The sequence below is a fragment of the Oryctolagus cuniculus genome, chromosome 6, assembly GCF_051225735.1.
Source record: "Oryctolagus cuniculus isolate XC-2025 breed Fujian yellow rabbit chromosome 6, ASM5122573v1, whole genome shotgun sequence".
NCBI lineage: Eukaryota > Metazoa > Chordata > Mammalia > Lagomorpha > Leporidae > Oryctolagus > Oryctolagus cuniculus.
Genome location: NC_142872.1, coordinates 126,545,917 through 126,568,058, shown reverse-complemented (window position 1 = coordinate 126,568,058; position 22,142 = coordinate 126,545,917). Strand labels below are relative to the sequence as shown.

Below are 22,142 nucleotides of genomic sequence, written 5' to 3'. Positions count from 1 at the left end.
CCGGCTGTATGGGCCTCAGAGCTGAGTCTGGGGGAGGGAAACGGAGTTAGAGAAGTTTAAGTACAGACCACAGGAAGAAAGGAGTTTCAAAAAATGAATCGAATGCAAGTAAGACTGGAAACTTGGACAATACAGAAATGACCAGAAAGATGGTCTCAAGTGCTGAGAAACAGGATTAGCACAGACACTATTGGTAACATAAGGATTAGCACAGACACTGTTGGTAACATAAGGGAAAGTGACTTTCCCACGGGTTGGAACGGAAGGAATTTGGGCTCCTGTGAGTAACGGAGGCGAAGATGTCAGGGCTGACGGGGTCTGAAGTCCCTTATCCATTTTCGTCCAGGAGCGGTGGGGAACACAGTTCAGGCAATTCGGAAAAGGTGGCAGGCCATCTTTTCTCGCGGCCTCCATGGCTCAACAGGTGACGTCAGTAGGCCGGACTAGTTTTAGAGCACTGGGCGTGGTGGACCGCCGTGAGCTTCAGCCTTCCAGATTATACAAGCGAGGCAGGAAGGCTACTATCATCTCTTCCCGAAGCTTCAGGTGGCAGATGAGTAGAACAAACAGGGGCCCGCATCAGGTGACGACCCGGTAGCTGATTGACCCTCACGTGAATTCAGGATCACGTAGACTGTTGAGGAGTTGAGGATCCTCGTTGGGATCCTTGTTTTTATGAGCTCCAAATCCGCTGCTTTTCATTGCTCTTGTTTCATTTGATTGCTTTGTACCGTGGTTGCTTCTCTCCTCCTTTGTATGCTGGCTGGTGTGCTTGTTGGGCGCCATGAATTGTACTTTCAAGGACAGGCCTATTTGTTTGGATACTTTGAAGCATTGTTCCTGTCCTAAAGAAATCTAGAATTTTATTGCTAAATTTATTGCTAAAATGGCTTGCTTCTCATGAGTGATCACTGACAGTTGGCAGAGAAATAAAATGAGCAGGAAGTCAGAGATGCACTTGCAGGCCCTCCTTCCTCACGGTGTACCTGGGGTCGACAGGATACCTGTAAGCATTTTAGTAATATTGAACTGTTGCAAATAAATTCATGTTTCTCCAAAATAAATTGACATTTATTTTCATTTTTCTATAAAATGGAAAGTAATACTAAATTACATTAAGCTTTACCATAAAAAATGTTCAAGAATATATTTTTTCTTGCTCTATCTTTATTTATTTATTTTTCAAAAAGATTTATTTGAGGGGCCGGCTCTATGGCGCAGTAGGTAAAAGCCCAGCCTGCAGTGCCAGCATCCCATATGGGTGCCGGTTCGAGTCCCGATTGCTCTTCTTCCGATCCAGCTCTCTGCTGTGGCCTGGGAAAGCAGTAGAAGACAGGCCAGGTACTTGGGCCCCTGCAGCTGTGTGAGCGACCTGGAGGAGGCTCCTCCTGGCTCCTAGCTTTGGATCAGCTCAGCTCTGGCTGTTGCAATTATTTGGGGAGTGAACCAGCGGTTGGAAGAGCTCTTTCTCTCTCTCAATCTACTCTCTCTGTAACTCTGTCTTTCAAATTAATAAAATAAATATTTTTTTAAAAAAGATTTATTTGAAAATCAGAGATATATATAGAGAGATTCCATCCACTGGTTCATTCCCCAAATGGTTGCAATGGGCTGGTCCAGACCAAAGCCAGGAGCCAGGAGCTTCTTCCTGGTCTCCCACATGGATGCGGGGGCCCAAGCACTCGGACTGTCTTCCAGTGCTTTCTCAGGCACGTTAGCAGGAAGCTGGATGGGAAGTGAAGCAACTAGGACTCAAACTGGCGCCAAATGGGATGCTGGCATTGCAGGCAGCGGCTTTACCCACCATGCTGGCCCCCCTTATTTTATTCATAACCAGTTTCTCAGCACTTCTTTATAGAAACACATTTTTGGCTTTGTTTTGTAGTTACTTATTAACTTAGAAGTCATAAGTTGTTTAAGGAGCTCAAGGGAATATTGATTCCTGTTTCTTGGCATTTTGCTTCAGGGTGAGAATGCACATTATTTACAGCATTATATAAAACCACTTCTTCAAAATTAAATTATTAATATTTTTATTACCTAGTTACGCTATCTTATGCCTGTCATGAGGCATAAGGTAGGAACTTACTTCACCACAAGTTCACTATCTTGGTAGAATGCAGTACTTGAAAATTTAATTTAGAAGTTTAACAGCAGTGCCATTAAGAAAATGCAGATTAAAGCCAATGAAGTACCAGCTCACAGCCCCCAGTGTGGCTTTAATCAAAAAGGCAGACCATGACAGCTGTTATTGAGAACATGGAGAAATTAAGAACCCTCAGATATTGCTGGTGGGTATAGAAAGTCATTCACCCATGGTGGAAAACTGGCTGGCAGTTTCTCTAAAAGTTACACATAGAGTTACTATCTGACCCAGCAATTCCACTTCAAGGTGTATACCAAAGAAAATTGAAACCATATGTCCATATAGAAACTTAGACAGGCATGTTCATAGTAGCCATATTCACAGAAGCCAAAACATGGAAACCACCTGAAACTCCAGCTGAGGAGTGAATGAATGAACAGAGCATCATCTCTCCGCCCAGTGGGGTGTTACTGTGCCACAAAAAGGAGTGAAGTAATGGTGCATGCCTCCATAAGGATGAATTCTGAAAACATGTGACTTGGGAGAAGCCCGGCACAAGGGCCACGTGCTATATGGTTCCATTTATGTAAAATGTCCAGAATGGGCAAATCCAAAGAGCCAGTAGTTCAGTGGTTACCTGGAACAGAGGGGCAGGGCAGTGAGGAGTGACTGCTGCAGGCAGAGTTTCTTACGTAGGAGATGAAAGAGGAATTCGGTAGTGGAGACGGTTGTACAAGTTTGTGAAAATGCTAAAACCCACTGAATTATAGGTTTTTTCTTAATTTATTTGAGAGGTAGAATTACAGACAGTGAGAGGGAGAGATAGAGTGGTCTTCCTTCTGCTGGTTCACTCCCCAAATGGCCACAGTGGCCGGAGCTGAACCTATCCAAAGCTAGGAGCCAGGAACTTCCGGGTCTCCCATGGGAGTGCAGGGGCCCACACACTTGGGCCATCTTCTACTGCTTTCCCAGGCCATAGCAGAGAGCTGGACTGGAAGAGGAGCAGCCAGGACTAGAACCGGTGCCCATATGGGAAGCCGGTGCTGCAGGCGGAGGATTAACCTACTGCACTACAGCAGGCGAATTATAGTTTTAAAAGGTAAATTTTGTGGTATATGGATTATATCTCAATAAAAAGTAGGAAAGCATTTAAAGGGATTGGCTAGAATATTACTTTCCTAGAGCAGACCATAAAGCAGTTTCAAATGCTTTTACTCTAAGATTTTCCATTTCCCTTAGGATTCCTTGAGATACAGCATAATATCTGTCAGCCTTGCAAAGGCCTTTAAATCAAATTAATGAAAAATATTTCCCCACTCCTTTATATTTTCTGAAGTTTAAGTTCTTTCTCTTACTTTGTAGAAATGGAATAACACAATATAGGTGAAATATGTGTTTTAAAAATGAAGGAAAAGATTATCCACACTCAGACCATTTTATTTTGCTGGAATCAGAAAGTAGAAAGCTTTTCCGTTGGAGAAAGGTTCTTTTTTTTTTTTTGACAGGCAGAGTGGACAGTGAGAGAGAGAGACAGAGAGAACGGTCTTCCTTTTGCTGTTGGTTCACCCTCCAATGGCCGCCGCGGCCAGCACGCTGCGGCCCACGCATTGCGCTGATCCGAAGCCAGGAGCCAGGCACTTTTCCTGGTCTCCCATGCGGGTGCAGGGCCCAAAGACTTGGGCCATCCTCCACTGCCTTCCCGGGCCACAGCAGAGAGCTGGCCTGGAAGAGGGGCAACCGGGACAGAATCCGGTGCCCCGACCGGGACTAGAACCTGGTGTGCCGGCGCCGCAATGCGGAGGATTAGCCTAGTGAGCCACGGCGCCAGCCTGAGAAAGGTTCTTTAGAAATTACTGATTGGCAGAGCTTCATGAGCTTCTAGAGCAGGGGTGGGTGTCGCTCCCCCTCTTCGTGGAGGAACGACACTAAGCCCCTGCGCTGTTCTTTCGTCTGCTCGGCCCTCCCCGGGTTTGCTGCTGGTTCTTCCCGGGTTGGCTACTATCCCTTCCACCTCCGTGGAAGGGCAGTTCCCCCTGGCCACATTCCCCACTTCCGCAGGGGAGTGGCACACCGCCGGCCGGCTCTTCTCGGGGGCTGCACGGGTTCCCTTAGATGTTCCCCATAGATGTTCCTGGTGCATGCCGTCTCTCTCCTCCTTTATAGTCCTCCTCCGCCAATCCTAACTCGGCTGCCCACACGCCGAGTACGCTGCTCTCCTCCAATCAGGAGCAAGTCCTACAGTTTATTAGTTGAACTGGAGGCAGCTGTGCGGAAGCTGTTTACTTCTCTCCCAGCGCCATATTGTGGGAGAGCAGATGCATAGAATAAGTCTTAATTCCAGTAACTCAGTCTAGTCCGGCTGCTCCCCACAGGTGGGGACCTTTTTTCTGCCAAGGGCCATTTGGGTATTTATAGCATCATTCATGGGCCATACAAAATTATCAACCAAAAAATTAGCCTGCTGGGGCCAGCATTGTGGCATGGCAAATTAATCTGCTGCCTGCAATGCTGACATGCCGTATGGGCACCCATTTGAGGCCCAGCTGCTCCACTTCCAAACCAGTTCCCGGCTAATGCACCTGAGAAAGCAGCAGCAGATGGCCCTAGTGCTTGGACCCCTGCACCCACGTGAGAGACCCAGATGGAGTTCTGGGCTCCTGGCTTCGGTCTGGCCCAGCCCTGACTGTTGTGGGCACTTGGGGAGTGAACTAGCAGATGGAAGATCTCTCTCTCACTCCCTCTTTCTCTGTAACTCTGCATTTCAAATAAAATAAATAAATATTCTTTAAAAATCAGCCTGCTATGGATTTACTGAATTTCGAGTCCCGCTTGTGGTTGCCTTGGCAGGGCCTGGCCAATGGGCCAGATGTTCCCCAGCTCTGTCAGGGGATGTACATTGAGTTCTCATGTTGAGTCTGGTGCCTTTGAGTATGAGGGCTTGTCAGGTCAAGACCAGGGGTCAGACAGCCTCTTCTGAACTTGTGTCTGTTTGTGAGTTAGGCCTTCTCAAAGTTCTAATCTTAGTTTCGAGCTTATTGAATTTTTTGAAGTTTCTGTATTGTAGATTCCCACTGAAAATAATCTTCTCTTACTCAGGAAATAAACATCTGTTAATATGAAAAATATTCTTTTTGAATGTCAGACAGACCAGCCCATGAGTGAGTCAGCCTCCATGGTTCAGAGGAGCCCTGGACGCTGAGAAAGGCCACAGGACCTTTGGGTCAAGAAGTAAATAAAGTTGTAGGTCATAAAAACTGCCAGTTCCTATGTGGTTCATAGAGAACAAGACGCTAAGACGTTTTCTGCTGCTTTCACTGTTCTGTGCGGATGGCTGGGAGAAGGGAAGAGAAGGGGTTAGGAGGAGCAGTAGCGGCCTTGTGTAGCCAGTAGATGCTCGAGACATATGATTATGGTCATTGTGGTTTTAATCTAAATGACACCCTGTTCCTGGGCCTGCCTGATGTGACATGACTGCGAGTACTAATCCCCAGAGCTTTCCATTCATCACAGTGTAGCCTGCTCAAGTCAGATGTCCTGTTTTCCCTTTGTGGTGGTTGTATTTCTCATTGCTATAGTTTTGAAAACCAGAATCAGTGTTTTTGTAGTATTTGTACTACATTGCTTTCACCTACACTTGGCCTTTATGCAGAAGAGAAATAAATGTATTCTGTCTTATGCTACAAGATAGAACCAAAGCCAGTAGAAGGAAATTAAGAATTTCAGGGCTGGCGCCACAACTCACTAGGCTAATCCTTCGCCTGCGGTGCCGGTACCCTGGGTTCTAGTCCCAGTTGGAGCTCCAGATTCTGTCCCGGTCGCTCCTCTTCCAGTCCAGCTCTCTGCTGTGGCCTGGGAAGGCAGTGGAGGATGGCCCAAATGCTTGGGCCCTGCACCCGCATGGGAGACCAGGAGGAAGCGCCTGGCTCCTGGCTTCGGATTGGCACAGCGTGCTGGTCATTTGGAGGGTGAACCAACGGAAAAGGAAGACCTTTCTCTCTGTCTCTCTCTCTCACTGTCTGACTCTGCCTGTCCAAAAAAAATTAAAAATAAAAAAGTCAGTGACTAGGCCAGCCCATATGTGCCGTAGACTGAGGAATAAGCTGCCTTTGTCCAAGGCTTACAGTTAAAGCAGGGAGACAGGTCTGATCATTGCAGTAAATTAATAAAAAATCCCACTTGCCACCAAGATTCATACCAGTTTTACCCATCTTTACCTATTTTCGTTAACCTGAAATCTCCAGTTTCAGATCTTCATTTTGAATCCTCTAAATTTAAAATAGCCAAAATACGTTTTGGCTTAATGTCTTGGTGGAACAACTCATTTTACCTGTTTGAAGACCAGCTGCTAACCCACAAGTGTAATGGCTGCAATGTACCAGCTTACTGTCTGGTGACTGTCCAGACACAAAGGGATCTGTAGGTCAATCCAGAAGTGTGGAGATAATATGTAAGTCAGCTTTCTCCTTGCAAGTGCTGTGTTATAAGATTGGTCTTTTCCACATTATACAGTCCCTGTTGTTTTTTTGCTTTTGAACTGGGTGGAGTGTGCTATTTCATGCCCCTCTCTTTTCCCTCCTTTCCTAGTGCCATGGAAAGCCATTCTCTCCTCAATCCCAACCTACAGCAAGGCGAAGGAGTCCTGTCCAGCTTTCGCACCACATGGCAGGAGTTTGTAGAGGACCTGGGCTTCTGGAGGGTGCTGCTGTTGATCTTTGTCATTGCCTTGCTGTCTCTGGGCATTGCCTACTATGTGAGTGGGGTGCTGCCGTTTGTGGAGAACCAGCCTGAACTGGTACACTAAGGCGCTTGAGGGAGACGGGAGGCAAGCGCGTGTGTGTTCTCAGTTTCTCAGAGTTCTTAGTGCAAGGCAGTGAGGGCTGTACATCTTTCCTTTTGCATCCTCCCCCGTTGTAAATCCTTGTAGAAGAACGATGTGTTCATTCAACCTACCTACATACCATACTCAAATACCCTGCATCCCAGCACTACCTCTGACTCAACCTGGCATCTAAGGACATACCTGCACATGGCCTTGTGTGATGAGAGCTTGGACGTGACCAGAGAATGGAAGGTAAAGGAAGAGTGGAGGACGACCTTGGGCTGGGAGCTTCCCCCGAGAGAGGGCCAGCTGAAGTGTGGAGAAAGATGAGGGCTCTTACGTGGCTACTTTTCCTTGGAGGCTTTGATTTTGATTGTGTTTATTTGTGTGATGTTTTCCCTTTTCTCCTTCTGTTTACTTTCTCTGGGGATGGAGAGGAAGTGAAACATTTCAGATTAAAACTTAAAGTGCTGTTTTCAAGTCCTGTACAGCTAATTAGTATTGTTAGAATCTGGCTGGTGTATTTTAATATTTTCAAGACTAGCCACAAGCCAAACAGAACTTCAGAAAATGAGCTATGTTTTCTTCAAAAATGATTGATTTGGTATTATATTCATTTGTTTTGGGGATAATTGTGATTGTTTTGTAAACTGCTGTGCTTGTTAATATCTGAGAAAGAAAAGCTTGAGGGAGTCATTTTGATATCTGTTTTAGTTTCCCTTCGTGTTTGTTTTAAAGGTATCCTGCTCATCAAAACCAGTCAGAACCACCTCCCTTTTGTTAACTGAAGAGTTAGCAGGGGAAAATAATTCTGATTTTGAACTGCCACTATAATTACATAGTGTTACTACAGTGAAAAAAAAATGCAGTGCTCTAAGCTAGCTGTGTTGTCACAGTTTTATCGTACTTCGTAACTGTTTCATGTGCAACCCTGTTGGGAGGCCCTGTCGGTTAGCAGTGCCTTCCGTATCAGTAATTCTCTGCTGATGAGAATGAGTTAATGGTGCTGAGCCATATGGCACTGGGGGTCTTAGACGCTCCGTGCAGTCACATCGTGCACAGGGAGAATCTGGCTGCCTGCCTGGGCGCAGGTCTCAGCAGTGAGCTTGGAGGCCTCTTTTGTTTGAGGTTCGTAGTATGTAAATCATAGTCTTGGGTTATTAGGGGAAACATATGAAAGCTTGATCGGTGCTCCTTGAATCAGGAAATTGTAATCAAAGAATTAATGCTTTTATTTTTTAAGACAGAGGCACCTAAGCTACTGCTAAGTGAGCTGTTGCTAGAGTTAGAGGTTAAGTTTAGAATAGAATTGGTATTTCTGTGATTCTTTTGCTTCTTGATATTTTCTCTTTTGTATTTGTGTATCTGATATTAAGGGTTTTTCTTTCATGCGGCTTTATTCTCTGTTAGAGAGCTGTAGCCTCAGGATTAGCCTGCCGCCGTATGTTGCAAAAACAGCTGGCTTTAGAATGGAGAACACTAGAACTCAGATGCAGAGAGTTCAGAGTGAAAGCTTTGGGATTCGCATGACTTTTTTGTTTCTTTTTAATAAATCTAAGCAGATATGCACAGCTGGTGAATTATGTAAATGTATTACGTTTTTTACGATTAACGTTTCCTTTTAAGTGCTGATTTTCTTGAAGTCTGTTCTCTGCATTCATCTTTCAATAATAAAACCAATAAATATATTTATGAATCCCTTAATCACAATTCATTTTCTTAGTGTGTCATGGTTTTTCTTTTGATTTGGGGATTTTGTGATGGATCAAAATAGGTTGTTTAAAAAAAAAAACGAAGTTTTTTCCAAACCTGTTGTAATGGGTGTATTGACTTTTCCTACACGTTTGCCTTGAAAGTGCTCTGAAGCAAATTTGGGTGACAGTAACTACTACGATCCAGCAGCTCGCAGTTACGCAGGTCACTTGGCACGCCCCATCTCATTTCATCCTGGCCCTCCCTTGGGCCCTGCATGGCCCCATTTCATAAGATGAGAAAACTGACGCAGGGAAGTGAAGTGACTCCCCCAAGGTCAGACAGCTGGGTCGTGGGGGAGCAGCAGTCCCGATCCAGCCTCTGTCCCAGTTGTGTAAGCCTGCTGTTTCCTGCTGCCCTCTGGCTGGCGGGAATCCGGCAGTGGGACCGTGTTTATCCAGAGCCTGGCCCGCTGCCCTGCCAGCAGGCTGCGACTGAGGTCTCCTCGCTCATTCCTCTGTGCGCATTTCCCCCTCTTCCTCCGGTGCACCGTAGTGCCATCCTCCCAGTGTTACTGCCTTCACCATGCGAGCTCAAACCCTAGCGTGTTCAGGAAACCTCCCGCAGGTACCCAGGTCTGGCTGCCCGCCTCTCTGTCAGTTCCCAGAGCTTATCATACTGTTTTATGATATTTATTGTGCGTCTCTTGGTCTGTTCCTACACAAACATGTATTTTTTTCCCCATTTGTCTCTAATTAGAAATTTTCTGAGAGCAGGGACTGACTGTGTTTCCAGCACTTTGTATCCACAGTGCATCCTGCGGAGGTCCTTGTGTAGAAATACCGGTAGCATTGTTGACTTTTTTTACCTGTAGCTGCATTTGGTCTCCGGATTCAGTGGCCTTATTCTCTGCAAACTGCCCATGTGAACTCTGCTGGTCTTTCTCCCACAGTTTGCCTGCCGCTTGACACATGCGCTGTGCAGAGGAACACTGTTCACCTTGGTTAGTGAGGGTGATTTTTTTTTTTAAATAGGCCTCAATCTGTGACTTGTGAAGGGGTTTACATGTATGTCAAGGTGCTTTTAACTGCAAGAACCGAAATCCAGACTCAGAGCCGCTCCAACAGCAGGAAATCTGTTGACGTTCATCTCTGGAAGTCCAGAGGTAGGAGAGGTCCCAAGGAAGGCAGCACGAAGTCTCTAGTTCAGGTCTCCTTGCGTTTGGCCCTGCGTTCCTGCTCGGCTGACTGTGTCCTGCAGCTGGTACTGGCGTGAGTACAGAATTTGCAGGCATCACGTCCATTTGTAACTGCGCAGAGATGGCGAGGCGGACTTCACCATGACTCCAGCCGAGGAGATTTTGCTGTTAAGTCTCCAGGAAACTCCTGTTTCTTGGACCACGTGTCCCATACCTTAGTCTTGAACCAATGCCGTACACTGGCTGACTTCCACGTGGATTGCTGAGCCAGTCCGTTGCAGCAGTGAGATGGGTAGAATTCATCTGATTGACTTGACTGATGTTTTCAAAATGATTGAGGCCACCACTGGCAATCAGTGGGGGGGGACAGTTTAACACAGCACAGTAGTGTTACATGTCTTGTATGATTTCCGAATGTCCTATTCGTCATTCTTGTGTTAAAAACTTTGGGGTATAGTTTTAATGTGTCACGAATTTTCCAAGAATACCACTACTGGATAATTAAGGGAAGATTCTGTTTGCCCTTTTTTTTTTTTTTTTTTTTTTTTTTTTTTTTTTAGATTTATTTATTATTTGAAAGGCAGAGTTAGAGTGAGGCAGAGAAAGAGAAAGAGGTCTCCCGCAGGTTCACTCCCCAGATGGCTGCAATGGCTGGAACTATGATGATCCAAAGCTAGGAGCCTGGAGCTTCTTCTGGGTCTCCCATGCGGGTGCAGGGGCCCAAGGACTTGGGCCATCTTCTACTATTTTCCCAGGCCAAAGCAGAGAGCTGGATCAGAAGTGGAGCAGCTGGGACTAGAACTGGTGCCCGTATGGGATGCCAGCACTGCAGGCAGCAGCTTCACCCACTACACCAACAGTGCACTGGCCCCCATTCTGTTTGATTTTATCTTGATCAAAACTTGACCAAGAAAGTATACTTGTTTTAAGAATTCTTGTTAGTAACAGCAGTGCTACCAGTGATCATTGTCACCAACATAATTCTATTGTAGGTGTTGGTGACTTCATAATTCTTCTGTTGTGTTCGAACAATTACATATTGAAAGGCATTTCATCATGCATTGCTGTCACTTTGCCTTGCCTTACGATGACACGTCATTTGATTGACTCCCTCTTATCTATGACCCATACTACAGCTTATCTTATTCAGCCATCTTGATGTACCTTTCCCAAATGGTTTACCTCGGAAGGTATACCAGGAAGTAGCTGATCCCAAGGTTAGTGGTACGTGGCAGGCATCTGGCAAAAACCGCCTGGAAAAGCTGTTCAGGCCAGAGCAGTCTGAGCTGTGCTAGGTGAAGTGGGACTTTGGCAGAAGCCCGTTCCTCTGTGCTGCAGAGTGGGTCCAACACAGTTTCCTAGGGAAGATCTTGGCCTTGCTGTGGATACGCCCTTGACTTCCTTCAAAGCACACGGGCTGGTGTTCTGCTCAGCTGTTCCTCCTCTGGGCTTTTCACATCACAGCCAGGGACTGTGGGCTCTCCATTGACCTGGGAATAGAGATTTGTCAGCACCCCAGTTACATGCCAGGGACTGCAGTCTGAATTCCTTGTTACCCAGTTTTCATAAGAAATGTAGCTGATAACAGTGTTTAGAGAGAACGGGTATTTCAGGTCAGCATTGACCAATCAAGCTGCAGGGAGGAAGTTTTCTCTTTACTTAGTGCAGTAGCCACTAGCCACCTATGGCTGTTTAAATTAGAAACTGAGGTTTCATTAATACCAGCCACATTTCTAGTGCTTGATAGGACAGCACAGATGTAAAACATTCCTGTTTTTGCAGGAAGTTCTTTTGGACCATACTGTTCTGAAATCTACCTTGGATATAAGTCAGGTCAGCATAAAGATACTAACATTGCATTCTTTATTTTAAAAAATTATTTGTTTGAGAGAGAGAGAGAGAGAGAGGTAGAGACAGAGAGAGGTCTTCAAACCGGAACCCATATGGGATGCCAGCGCTGCAGGCCAGGGCTTTAACTCGCTGCGCCTCAGCGCTGGCCCACCAAGTACTTTTATAAAATTTTTATTTACACATTTATTTGACAGAGATCTCCCACCTGCTGATTCACTCCCCAAATGCCTGCAACAGCCAGGGCTGGGTCAGGCTGAAGCCGGGAGCCAGGAGCTTACTCCAGGTTTCCTACCTGGGTGGCAGGAACTCAACTACTTGAGCCCTCACCTGCTGCCCCCCTCCCATCCCATGGTGCACATCACCAGGAAGCTGAAATTGGGAGTGGAGCTGGGACTCACACCCAGGCACTGATGTAAGACATCAACATCCCAAGCAAAATCTTAATTACTTTGCCAGATGCCTGCCCCTCCATTTACTTTTACCAAATTCTTCGTTGATAAATGGTAACATAATATGAGAGTAGTTAAAAAAAGGCCTGGAAAATAGAATGTGAAAACAAGTATATTTTGGTGCAAAAATGTTTTAAATTCATGAGTATGAGGAATCTTTTTTAAGAGTTCATGGAAAATGCATAGTATGAAAAAGCTGAATTCCACATTACTTGTACCAAAATAGACTTGTCTCTTAATTCCATTTTTTCCACAAACTTTTTGAAGTATCCTCACACAGTGCTTGTTAATTCTCTTAGTGTACACAGTTCTATTGCCCCCTTCTCACAGGTTGGGAAACCAAGGCACCTTAGGCAAGTTCGGATAGCATCGAGGTCCCACCGCTGGTAAGTGGCACAGCTGGGATTTGAACTCCGGCCGTCTGGGTCTCCGGCCGTCTGGCTGTGGTGGCTGTGCTCTGTTGTGACACCGTTGTCTGGGAGTGAGCGTGCCCTGCCGCCCCGTGCCTCTGCTCGTTGCATTGATTGCAAGGAAAGTTCTGAGGGTGCCGATGACACAGTGCTTTCTCAGGGACCCTGGGTGGCAGCTTGTGCCTCTCGTGACCACAGACAGCTGTGTCCGTGCCGAGCCGTTCCTCTGCCTTCATCTGTGTTCCCAGGACTTGTGACATCGAGCAGGCACAATCCCTCTCCCACACTGCCTGCTGAAACGCTCCATGCCAACCTCGGATCCACCGGAAACGGCTGCAATAGAGATGATTAGGGTGATGTCCTAGAGCTTCATTTCCGGTGTATGTGACATCTTCATCTTTAGCTTTGTTTTCCTGTTCTAAATAGTCACTTTTTATTTATGCTATTCTACACTATTTAGGCCTCCTTAAACCATTTTTAGATCATGATGATGGATGGACAGACGCATACTCTTTTTAGCATTAAGGACCATCACATAGCTGCCTCTTGATTTCTGGATCCTAACAACAGGAAATACACAGACCCGTGGTCCTATTTGACCGTTGGAACCAGTACTTTGTTGCCTCCTATTCAAAATGCAATTATGCTTTCTGGCAGACTTGTGTCAGTTTATCTTACCTATGTGTCTGTTGCAGAAGCGTCCACGTTTGGCTAGATTGGCCGGTGGCGTTCTCTGCTATGGAAATCCAATGTCCCAGGAGGCTCTGTTCTAGCATCCTCATGCTCATTTGGGTGAAGCCTGAAAAGTAGACAGTAACTTACTGCAGCCATAGAGTGGCAGAGGCACAAGAGGACTCAGCCGGCGAGGGAATGGGCAGCCCAGGAGCTCCCGGAGAGGGCACACCTGTCATCCGAACCCAGACACTGTCCTTTGCTCTGACCTCCTCCGTACAGCACTGGACAAAGCTCCGTCACTCTCTGCCACCATACGTCGTTCTGAGTTTTATTTTAAAATACACGTGTCTGGTGTTAGATACACAGAGATAGACTTTTTTGCCTGTGTGTTCTGTGCGCTTTATTTTTTTTTTCAACTTTTATTTAATAAATAGGAATTTCCAAAGTACAACTTTTGAATTATAGCAGCTTTTCCCCCCATAACCTCCCTCCCACCTGCAGCCATCCCATCTCCCACTCCCTCTCCCATCCCATTCTTCATCATGATTCACTTTCAATTATCTTTATATATAGAAGATCAACTTAGTATATACTAAGTAAAGATTTCAACAGACTGCACCCACAAAGACACACAGAGTATAGAGTACTGTTTGAGTAGTAGTTTTACCATTAATTCTCATAGTACAACACATGAAGAATAGAGGTCCTACACGGGGAGTAGGTGCAGAGTGCAGAGTGACTCCCGTTGTTGACTTAACAATTGACACTTATTTATGACATCAGTAATCACCCGAGGCCCTTGTCATGAGCTGCCAAGGCTATGGAAGCCTCTTGAGTTCACCAACTCCGATCTTATTTAGACAAGGCCATAGTCAAAGTGGAAGTTCTCTCCTCCCTTCAGAGGAAGGTACTGCCTTCTTTGATGGCCTGTGCACTTTAATAATGAAAGCAAGCGCTAACCTTTTCATCGGACTGATAGTGTCATAAGCCAAGGATGGAGAGTCCTGTAATCCAGCCTCATTGGTTTAATCACAGGAGAATCACCATAAGCCCGTCATCTTGTCTTGATAAACAGTTTCTCTTCAGAAATCTTCCCACTTCTCGAAGTAAAATCCAGACCACATAGCATGCTCTTCTGAGGAGCGCCTTGCAGCATGGACATGCTTTGAGGACGCTGACCTCGGGCGTGGTAACAGCAAGGATGCTGTTGGCACGTGGTTCACTGGTGAGTGACAGGACTCTGCTGACGTGAAGAGCAAGGGTTCCGTCCAGCTCCCGGCTGCATCCTTTCGCTTCAGACTGGAGACCAGTGGTTGCAGAAGCATTCGGCAACTTCAGCCCTGGGGTTACAAAATGCCCAGCCTGATTGCATTTTAAGAACAGCTGTTCACTGCCTTGTTCTCCCGTGTGCCAGAGACATCCCGTGGGCAAGGGAGCTCTGCAGCGTGCCTTCCCGTAGGCCCTAACCTGCACATCTGAAAAGGCAGTGAGACGTGTGTGCAGCTGGACGCGCCCCCACCCCGGGTAGAGCTGTCATCTCTCTGCCTGGGGATCACTTGTTTGGAGTTGTGTGATAAATTCTCCTCGTCCCTCCCCCCCTTTTTTTTCTCCTTCAGCATTTATTGTTAGTACTTTTTGTTTTTAACCTGAGATGTTTTTTTCATGTCTGAATTAAAGAATCAAGCTAATAACCTCTGACCTAGTGAAATTCCTATTTGAAAGGCGCACTGGTTAAGTCTGAGTTTTTTTTAAAGATCCATTATATTTTTGTGGAATTTGTAAAGTGATGTATACATGTATTATTCTGTGAATAGATTCACTTCAGCAAATATCTGTTTTCTTCTCTTTCATGGTACCCTTTTATTTGTGTTAAAATTTTATGCCATGCAACGTGAGCTGTACAGAATGCTTACGTGTTTGTGTCCATAGGCCACATTCCTTTTGGAGGTTCAAGAATAATTGCTAGCTAAATCTCTTGAATCTTCACCCTGTGAATTGCAAATATTTCGAAGTGTGGCATTGCAGAGTTAGTTATTCCTCTAACTGGGCTAGGAGAAGGTCATCCTCTGGCACAGCAAGTCACTCCCTTTCTTTGGGAATTAATTGCTAAATTTGAAGATGCTGGGCCACAGTTGGCTGGATTGTGTTTTGCTGAAATTTCAGTCCCTAAGAAATAAAAATAAGTTTCTAGGTCACTGGCACAGAAAGCTGGCGAGCAACTACACCTCACTGTGAATAGTGGTAGTCAGTACAGTTCCACCCACACAGGCTGTGTCCTGAGACGGGGGTTCAGGCTCAGGAGAGAACGAGACGAGGGGACCCTCAGGAGTCATCGTGGCCTGAACGGCCCTGCTCCTTCCTGCTGGGTCAGCCTGGGCACGGGCAGTGCTCCTCTGTTCCAGCGGGTCCCCTGACTCGGGGAGAGGAGAGGCACACGCAGGCTGTTCTGTAATTCGTGGTGCTGAGCAGTCCACATTTATTAGTTATTTTAAGTAAGTTCCTATTTTTGGGTCACACAGTAGAGGCTGTGGTTATACTGGAGAACATGGGACTGCAGGCTGACAGATCCCACCTCTGTTTAGTATGAACTGACCTTGGTCAAAAAATGAAGCTTTCTGCACCTCTGTTTCCATGTGTAAAGCAGAAACAACGGCCAGCGCCCCAGCTCACTAGGCTAATCCTCCGCCTTGCGGCACCGGCACACCGGGTTCTAGTCCCGGTCGGGGCGCCGGATTCTGTCCCGGTTGCCCCTCTTCCAGGCCAGCTCTCTGCTGTGGCCAGGGAGTGCAGTGGAGGATGGCCCAAGTGCTTGGGCCCTGCACCCGCATGGGAGACCAGGAGAAGCACCTGGCTCCTGCCATCAGATCAATGCGGTGTGCTGGCCGCAGTGCGCCGGCCGCAGCGGCCATTGGAGGGTGAACCAATGGCCAAAGGAAGACCTTTCTCTCTGTCTCTCTCTCACACTGTCCACTCTGCCTGTCAAAAAAAAAAAAAAAAAAAAAACGGTGACGTCACAGCCTTGTTAAACTTACAGGATGAGGACAGTCTCCCCGCCACCCTAGAAATCCAAATCTAAAATGCTCCTAAACCTGAACCTCTTTCAGATCTTCACTGGCAAAATCTGTGGGAAAACTCTGAAATTGGAAGCACTTCTGGCCTCAAGCATTTCAGATAAGAGATACTCCACCTGCAACTAAATTAATAACTACCTCTTTTCAGAGCTGTTCGTATACCAGGCCCTACAAGGGTTGATCCTGTTCTCGTCCTCGTGAGGAAAATGAGGCTTAAAAAGCTACATGCATCTGGAGGCGGTCTGACCCCCTCCAGTGACATGCTTCCCCATCATCAGGCTACCGTGCCCCTCCTGCACCTAAAAGTACCTGGGACTTTATAGGGACGCCCGCCGGGTACCCACTCATGGCAGAATAAATTATGTGCTTTACCACTCTAGCTTTTTATGCTCAACTTCATCTACCTAGTGTTACAGAATCTCTGACTTGGTAAGGACATGTTATTAGCCACTTTATTAATTACAGACCCTGTCCTTGATTTTTCATGGCAATGGCCTTTCTTATCCATGGGGGAAAACCCCACAGAGCCTTCCATCGTCGTCTCATTAACTCTAGCAGCCCCAACTCAACATGGGAGCTCCGCACCCGTGAGTGGAGCCTGCAGACCTCTTTGCTGGCAGAAGGAAAGTGCCCAAGCTCCGAACCTTTGAGCCGGCCAAGCGTGGGTTTGTGAGCCAGAGAGTGCATACTGGTTTGCGTGTGTGTGTGTGTGTGTGTGTGTGTTAACCATTTGTAAAGTTTTGGAATGCCAAATTCATATCCTGTGAGACCCTAGAGGGTGATTTCAGTTGAGTTCTAAGAGAAAGGGTTCAGACATTAGCAGTGACCTTCGCCGTGAACCACTGCTAGAGCTAACAGAGCACGTGAGAATGATAGGAGCTTGTGTCTGCTCTCTGGAGGAGTTTTCTGCTTAGCAAGCATGAAGCCTTTGCTTATTATTTTTCTGTCTGCAGTTATGTTGGCACTGCAGGATCCCAGCGCTGTGGTGGCATCATCGTCTTGCCTATACAAGAATGTTTTAATGGCTGAGCGCAGACACCTGCTGTACTTCCTTACGATTTTCACAGTTATGCGTTAGTCACAGGAAATCCTCAGTCACCAAAACTTCAGCCGTGGTCCAGTCCCCATTCTGCAAAGTGGCAGCCCAGTGCCCAATACTGACAAACTCTGTCCTATCCTGTTTCCCCTGTGACAAAGCATACACCTTTCCAAGACCTGCCCTGGGCTAGCTCTGGGCTGCAGTTGGAAGAGAGACTTGGGAGGTGAGCAGTTACCCTGGTGCCGTGAGCAGGAGTCCTGGAGCCCCCGTCCCCCGAGACTGCAGAGTAAACCCCAGCCCTGCCCAGAACACAGCCCCTGCTCATGATCCCGGTCCTGGCCTTGCACGGCCGAGCCCCTTTTCTCCTGCTGATTGAAATCCTTTATCGTCTTCAGTGGGCTCCTAGTGACTCCGACAGCAGCCTGACCGATGCATTGGTTTCTGGCTGCTCCGGCAGCATTCCCAGCTGTGGAATAGACGCAGCCAATTTCAATGACAGCCTTCCAAAGTATGTATGGAGGCCGGCGCTGTGGCGTAGCGGGTAAAGCTGCCGTCTGCAGTGCCGGCATCCCATTGGGACACCAGTTTGAGTCCCGGCTACTCCACTTCTGACCCAGCTTTCTGCTATGGCCTGGGAAAGCAGTAGAAGATGGCCCAAGTCCTTGGGCCCCTGTATTTGCATGGGAGACCCTGAGGGGCTCCTGGCTCCTGGCTTCGGATCGGCACAGCGCCGGCTGTTGTGGCCAACTGAGGAGTGAACCAGTGGATGGACGATGCCTCTCTCTGCCTCTCCTTCTTTCTCTGTGTAACTCTGACTTTCAAATAAATAAATAAATTTAAAAAAAAAAAAGTATGTACGGACGTACAGTTCTTGATCACTTAGTTTGGGTAGAATGAGTTTGTGACAGAGGAGCAGTGTGGTGCTTCTGAGCCCCAGGAGCCGACGCTTCCCCTTCGGTACCCAAGGGAGCCACAGGACCACATCTCCCCACCTCCCCGTCTATGGGACTCGTGTGAAATTAAGCGAACGAGCCATACATCCCCACAGACACCCTTGTTTGTGTCCGCGGGGCAGCATGGTGGGGTGGTGAGCCCGGGGCCTTCCAGCCAGGCAGACCTGAGTTCGGATCCCAAGTCTCCAGCTATGCTGGAGTGGCCTTGAACAGGCGACCTATCCCTTCTCACCCGGCTTCAGGTTCATTGTCTATTAAATGGGCGTAGTCACGCCAATCAGAGGATCCAACCAGGTAAAATGTACACCTGAAATGTTCGGTGCCAGGCTGGGGACACAGTGGCTTTCCATTGGAACAGTATAATTATGAGTACGTCCGCTTTAGACCAGGTGTCGCTCCCCCTCTTCGTGGAGGAACGACACTAAGCCCTGCCTAGGCTTCATATCCGAGTCACGGCACCATTATGTCGCTCCCCGTCTTCATGGAGGAACGACACAGGACCCTGCGCTGTTCTTTCGTCTGCTCGGCCCTCCCCGGGTTTGCTGCTGGTTCTTCCCGGGTTGGCTACTATCCCCTCCACCTCCGTGGAAGGGCAGTTCCCCCTGGCCACATTCCCCACTTCCGCAGGGGAGCGGCACACCGCCGGCCGGTTCTCTGGGGGGCTGCACAGGTGTTCCCCTTAAATGTTCCCTGTGCATGCCGTCTCTCTCCTCCTTTATAGTCCTCCTCCGCCAATCCCAACTCGGCTGCCCACACGCCGAGTACGCTGCTCTCCAATCAGGAGCAAGTCCTACAGTTTATTGGTTGAACTGGAGGCAGCTGTGCGGAAGCTGTTTACTTCTCTCCCAGCGCCATATTGTGGGAGAGCAGATGCATAGAATAAGTCTTAATTCCAGTAACTCAGTCCAGTCCGGTTTGCTCCCCACACCAGGCACCACCCAGAACTCCTGAAACCCCCCATGCCCCAGTAGGAGGGATTTGTGTGCTGCAAGGCAGGACAACCCCGTTCTATCAGTGGTCAGGGTCCCGGACAGCTTCAGCTCTTTCTCGAACTTTCACTAGATAATACCTCAGTCATTAGGGCGAGAGGATGTTGGGCACAGGCCCTGCCTGCCTTCCCCAGCGCCTCCCACAGGAAGCCAGGGACATTTGTCCTGTGAGTGCTGAGAGCGAGCTGGGGCCAGAAGGGGGTGTGCAAGACTGTGCTTCCTAGTTGTGTTCATTCCAGGTCTCACTTGTCCTGGCGTGTATCTCGGGAGGGTAGCAGAAGTGGAATTTTTTTACCTTCTCCATCTTTAGAGCAAAGGACACAGGCGTGGAAGCCTCACAAGGCAAGACAGAGCTGAATCCAGGCTGCCTAATCAGGTCAGTGTTTCCTGCAGCCATCATGGAGCCCAAGAGATAAGAGTCCCCGAGGGCAGGCCTGGGGGTTAGGAGATTCACCTTCACCATTCTCACCTCTGAACTTCTAAGCTCTGCAGTTGGGGAAGAAGCAGGGGCACCTTGTCCAGTCCCGCCCTGCAGGCAACCCCAGCACCAGCTGCCCTCCCAGCCGGCCTCCCAGGTCCTTAGGCTCAGAGCACCACCCTCTTCTCCCTCACTAGGCAAATCACATCCATTTGAACTTGAACAAAAGGCTGCGATGGTGTCTGAAACGACAGCTCCCAGGCGGGTGATGTCACGCTGTTTTGTTTGTCTCCATGGACTGTGGGGATCCGATTTCAGTGGTGAAGAAAATGGTCTGGGGAAAATAGTTACTTCATGCGGAAAATTCCGCAAAGCCATGAATACAGTTTGCAGCTGCTGAAAGCGGGCTCGCAGGCAGACAGCGGCCCCGCGCAGATAAAGGCAGTTCTGGTCCCAGAGGCTGGGCCCCTTCGCCCGCACACACCTCCACCGCCGGCTTCCCTTCCCCAGCAGACACCAGGGTCAGCCCTGGCCAGGTCTTGCCTCGCCCAGGTTCGACCCCTCACCGCTCTCCAGCCCGGAGCCCCACCCACTCGGGAGCATCCTGCTCAGCCCCGCCCACTTCCCTCCTGGCTAGGGTTGGCCCGTATTTCTGAGTGGCTCTTAGAGCAAATGAAAAATAGCATTTTATTTTGTTGTTTTCCTTTCTTCTAGCCTTGCAGTCTCTTGTGAATCCCTTTCGCTTTTCTTATTCTTTCCTTTGGTCCCTCTGATGAGAAAAACACAGAAGACCAGGGGTAAATTTTATCCAGACTTGGGAGTATAGTGCCAAGTGCAGATCTTGAGCCCCGAGTCAGGAAGGAGCAGCCCCTGGCCAGGGCTAGGAAGGCCCAGGGACAAACAGCTTACGTCCAGGGAGCAACTTTTCATGTTGGGTTCCCTTCCACGCTTGTTTTTCCCTTATAACATCAAAACAATATTGGCAAGATTACAGCATTCTGGAAAATGGACAAAAGTCTTCCTAACCCGGTCCCTCTTTCTAGAGTGTGTCCTCCAGGTGCCCGGACCAGCTGAGTCATGGAGCCCCTTGTTCTGTCCTCCCTGTTCCACTGGGGGACGGCACCCTCCTCCCCTTGTCACAGCGCCACAGAGCGCCACAGGCTCTGGATCCTCCCTGGAACCTTGCCTTCGCCTCTTATTTTCACCCCCCAAAATCAGTTCCTAGAGTCAACAGGCCGCTTGCATTTAGTCCTGAATGCCAAGCCCCTTCCTCTGGGCCTACAGCACCTGCTGGTCTCTGGGCAGCCCTCGTGCAACTTCGGTGCAGAAAAAAAGACTTCTCCTCCACCCTGTTAAGTTCTGCGGACAGGGCCCTGTAAATTAAACTGAAAAAAAGACAAATTGGCAAAAGAAAAGACGGATCTTTTATTATACGTATGCCTGTAGGTGATCAAGGAGGCATTTAGAATCTGAGACTTAAATCCGTCTCAGTATGGAGCAGGGAAGGCCAGCGTGCACTTCCGGGAGAACACATGACTCAGGAAAAAGTCAATGCACCCTTCGGAGAGTAGATGGAGATAAGATAGTTTTCAGACATTGTCTTGTTTGGGTGATTTCTTATCCAGGCACTGGCTTGTGTTGACTTCCTCTCAGTGGTAAGAGTCAGTCTTCTCTGATTGTGAAACTTCCAGGGATGGGTTCTATAATATAGTGTGATTTCTTTTGGGAACCTTTGCTTCTAGGAAAATAAAAGGAGCTCAGAAAAATACCCCTCTTCCCGCAGCTGTTGGTTCTCAGTGCCTTCAGCTCAGCGTAGCCCTAGGGGCCCCGTGGCTTGTCCTGAACCCCCTCACGGCACAAGGTTCCCGCTGGAACCCCCCACAGCGCTCTAGATGTCCACGAGTCCACTGGCCAGCCCAAGGCCCGAGTTCAGGGCTTCCTGCTCCACTTCCACGCCTGCAGTGGCCCTGCCCCGGGCACGGTGCGGCTGCCCGCTTAGAGCCTGCGTAGGTGACCCAGCGCTGCAGTGTGCTGGGCAGAGCAAGGCAGGAGCTGGCCTCATTTAGCCCTGGGTCCTCCACTCCTAACCCAGCGCCTGGCAGACCGTGGGAGTTCAGTGTGTGTGGGACAGCCCGTGGAGAGGATTAGGCTTTCTACCCCCCACGCAAAGCGTGCAAGATGATATAAGCATAAAAGCAAAGCCAAAGCTTTTTTAAAAGTCTCCATTAACCCAATTAGTCAAATCCCAAAGGGGCTGTTGTCTTAATGGAATTTGAACTGTAACTCGGTATGACTTGAAATAAAGGAGCCGCCAGTTGGATTTAGGAATTGTGAATTTCCAAAGTCTTGGGATTTGATTCCTAGATGTCAGTATATAGTGCAAGCCACTTGAGTTTTCTAAGAGTCGCATTAAAATAGTAATAAGAGGGATGGCCATTTGACTCAACAGCTAAGATACCTCTTGGTGGGGCCTGGCACCGTGGCGTAGTAGG

At 48.1% G+C, this 22,142-nt stretch overlaps 1 protein-coding gene and 1 long non-coding RNA gene across 8 annotated transcripts in view; both read left to right on the top strand.

Annotated features, from left to right (window-relative positions):
• Positions 1-13,628, top strand: part of ANKRD46 (ankyrin repeat domain 46) — a 42,794-nt gene extending 29,166 nt beyond the window's left edge. For 3 of the 7 annotated variants that reach the window (XM_002710715.6, XM_008255795.5, XM_070075370.2), the window contains one exon: positions 6,671-8,609. In XM_002710715.6, coding sequence (XP_002710761.1) covers positions 6,671-6,887 — 217 coding nt within the window. In that variant the 3' untranslated portion in view covers positions 6,888-8,609. Of the gene's footprint in view, positions 1-6,670; positions 8,610-12,425; positions 12,482-12,753; positions 12,886-13,200 lie in introns of those variants that run through there. The other 4 variants (XM_089336399.1, XM_089336398.1, XR_016236536.1 and 1 more) reach the window with 3 other exon arrangements.
• On the top strand, positions 3,574-4,654 carry LOC149126287 (uncharacterized). The gene is made up of 2 exons (XR_016236537.1): positions 3,574-3,975; positions 4,459-4,654. It is a non-coding gene; the product is annotated as an uncharacterized LOC149126287 (long non-coding RNA).
• Positions 13,629-22,142: the final 8,514 nt, after the last annotated feature.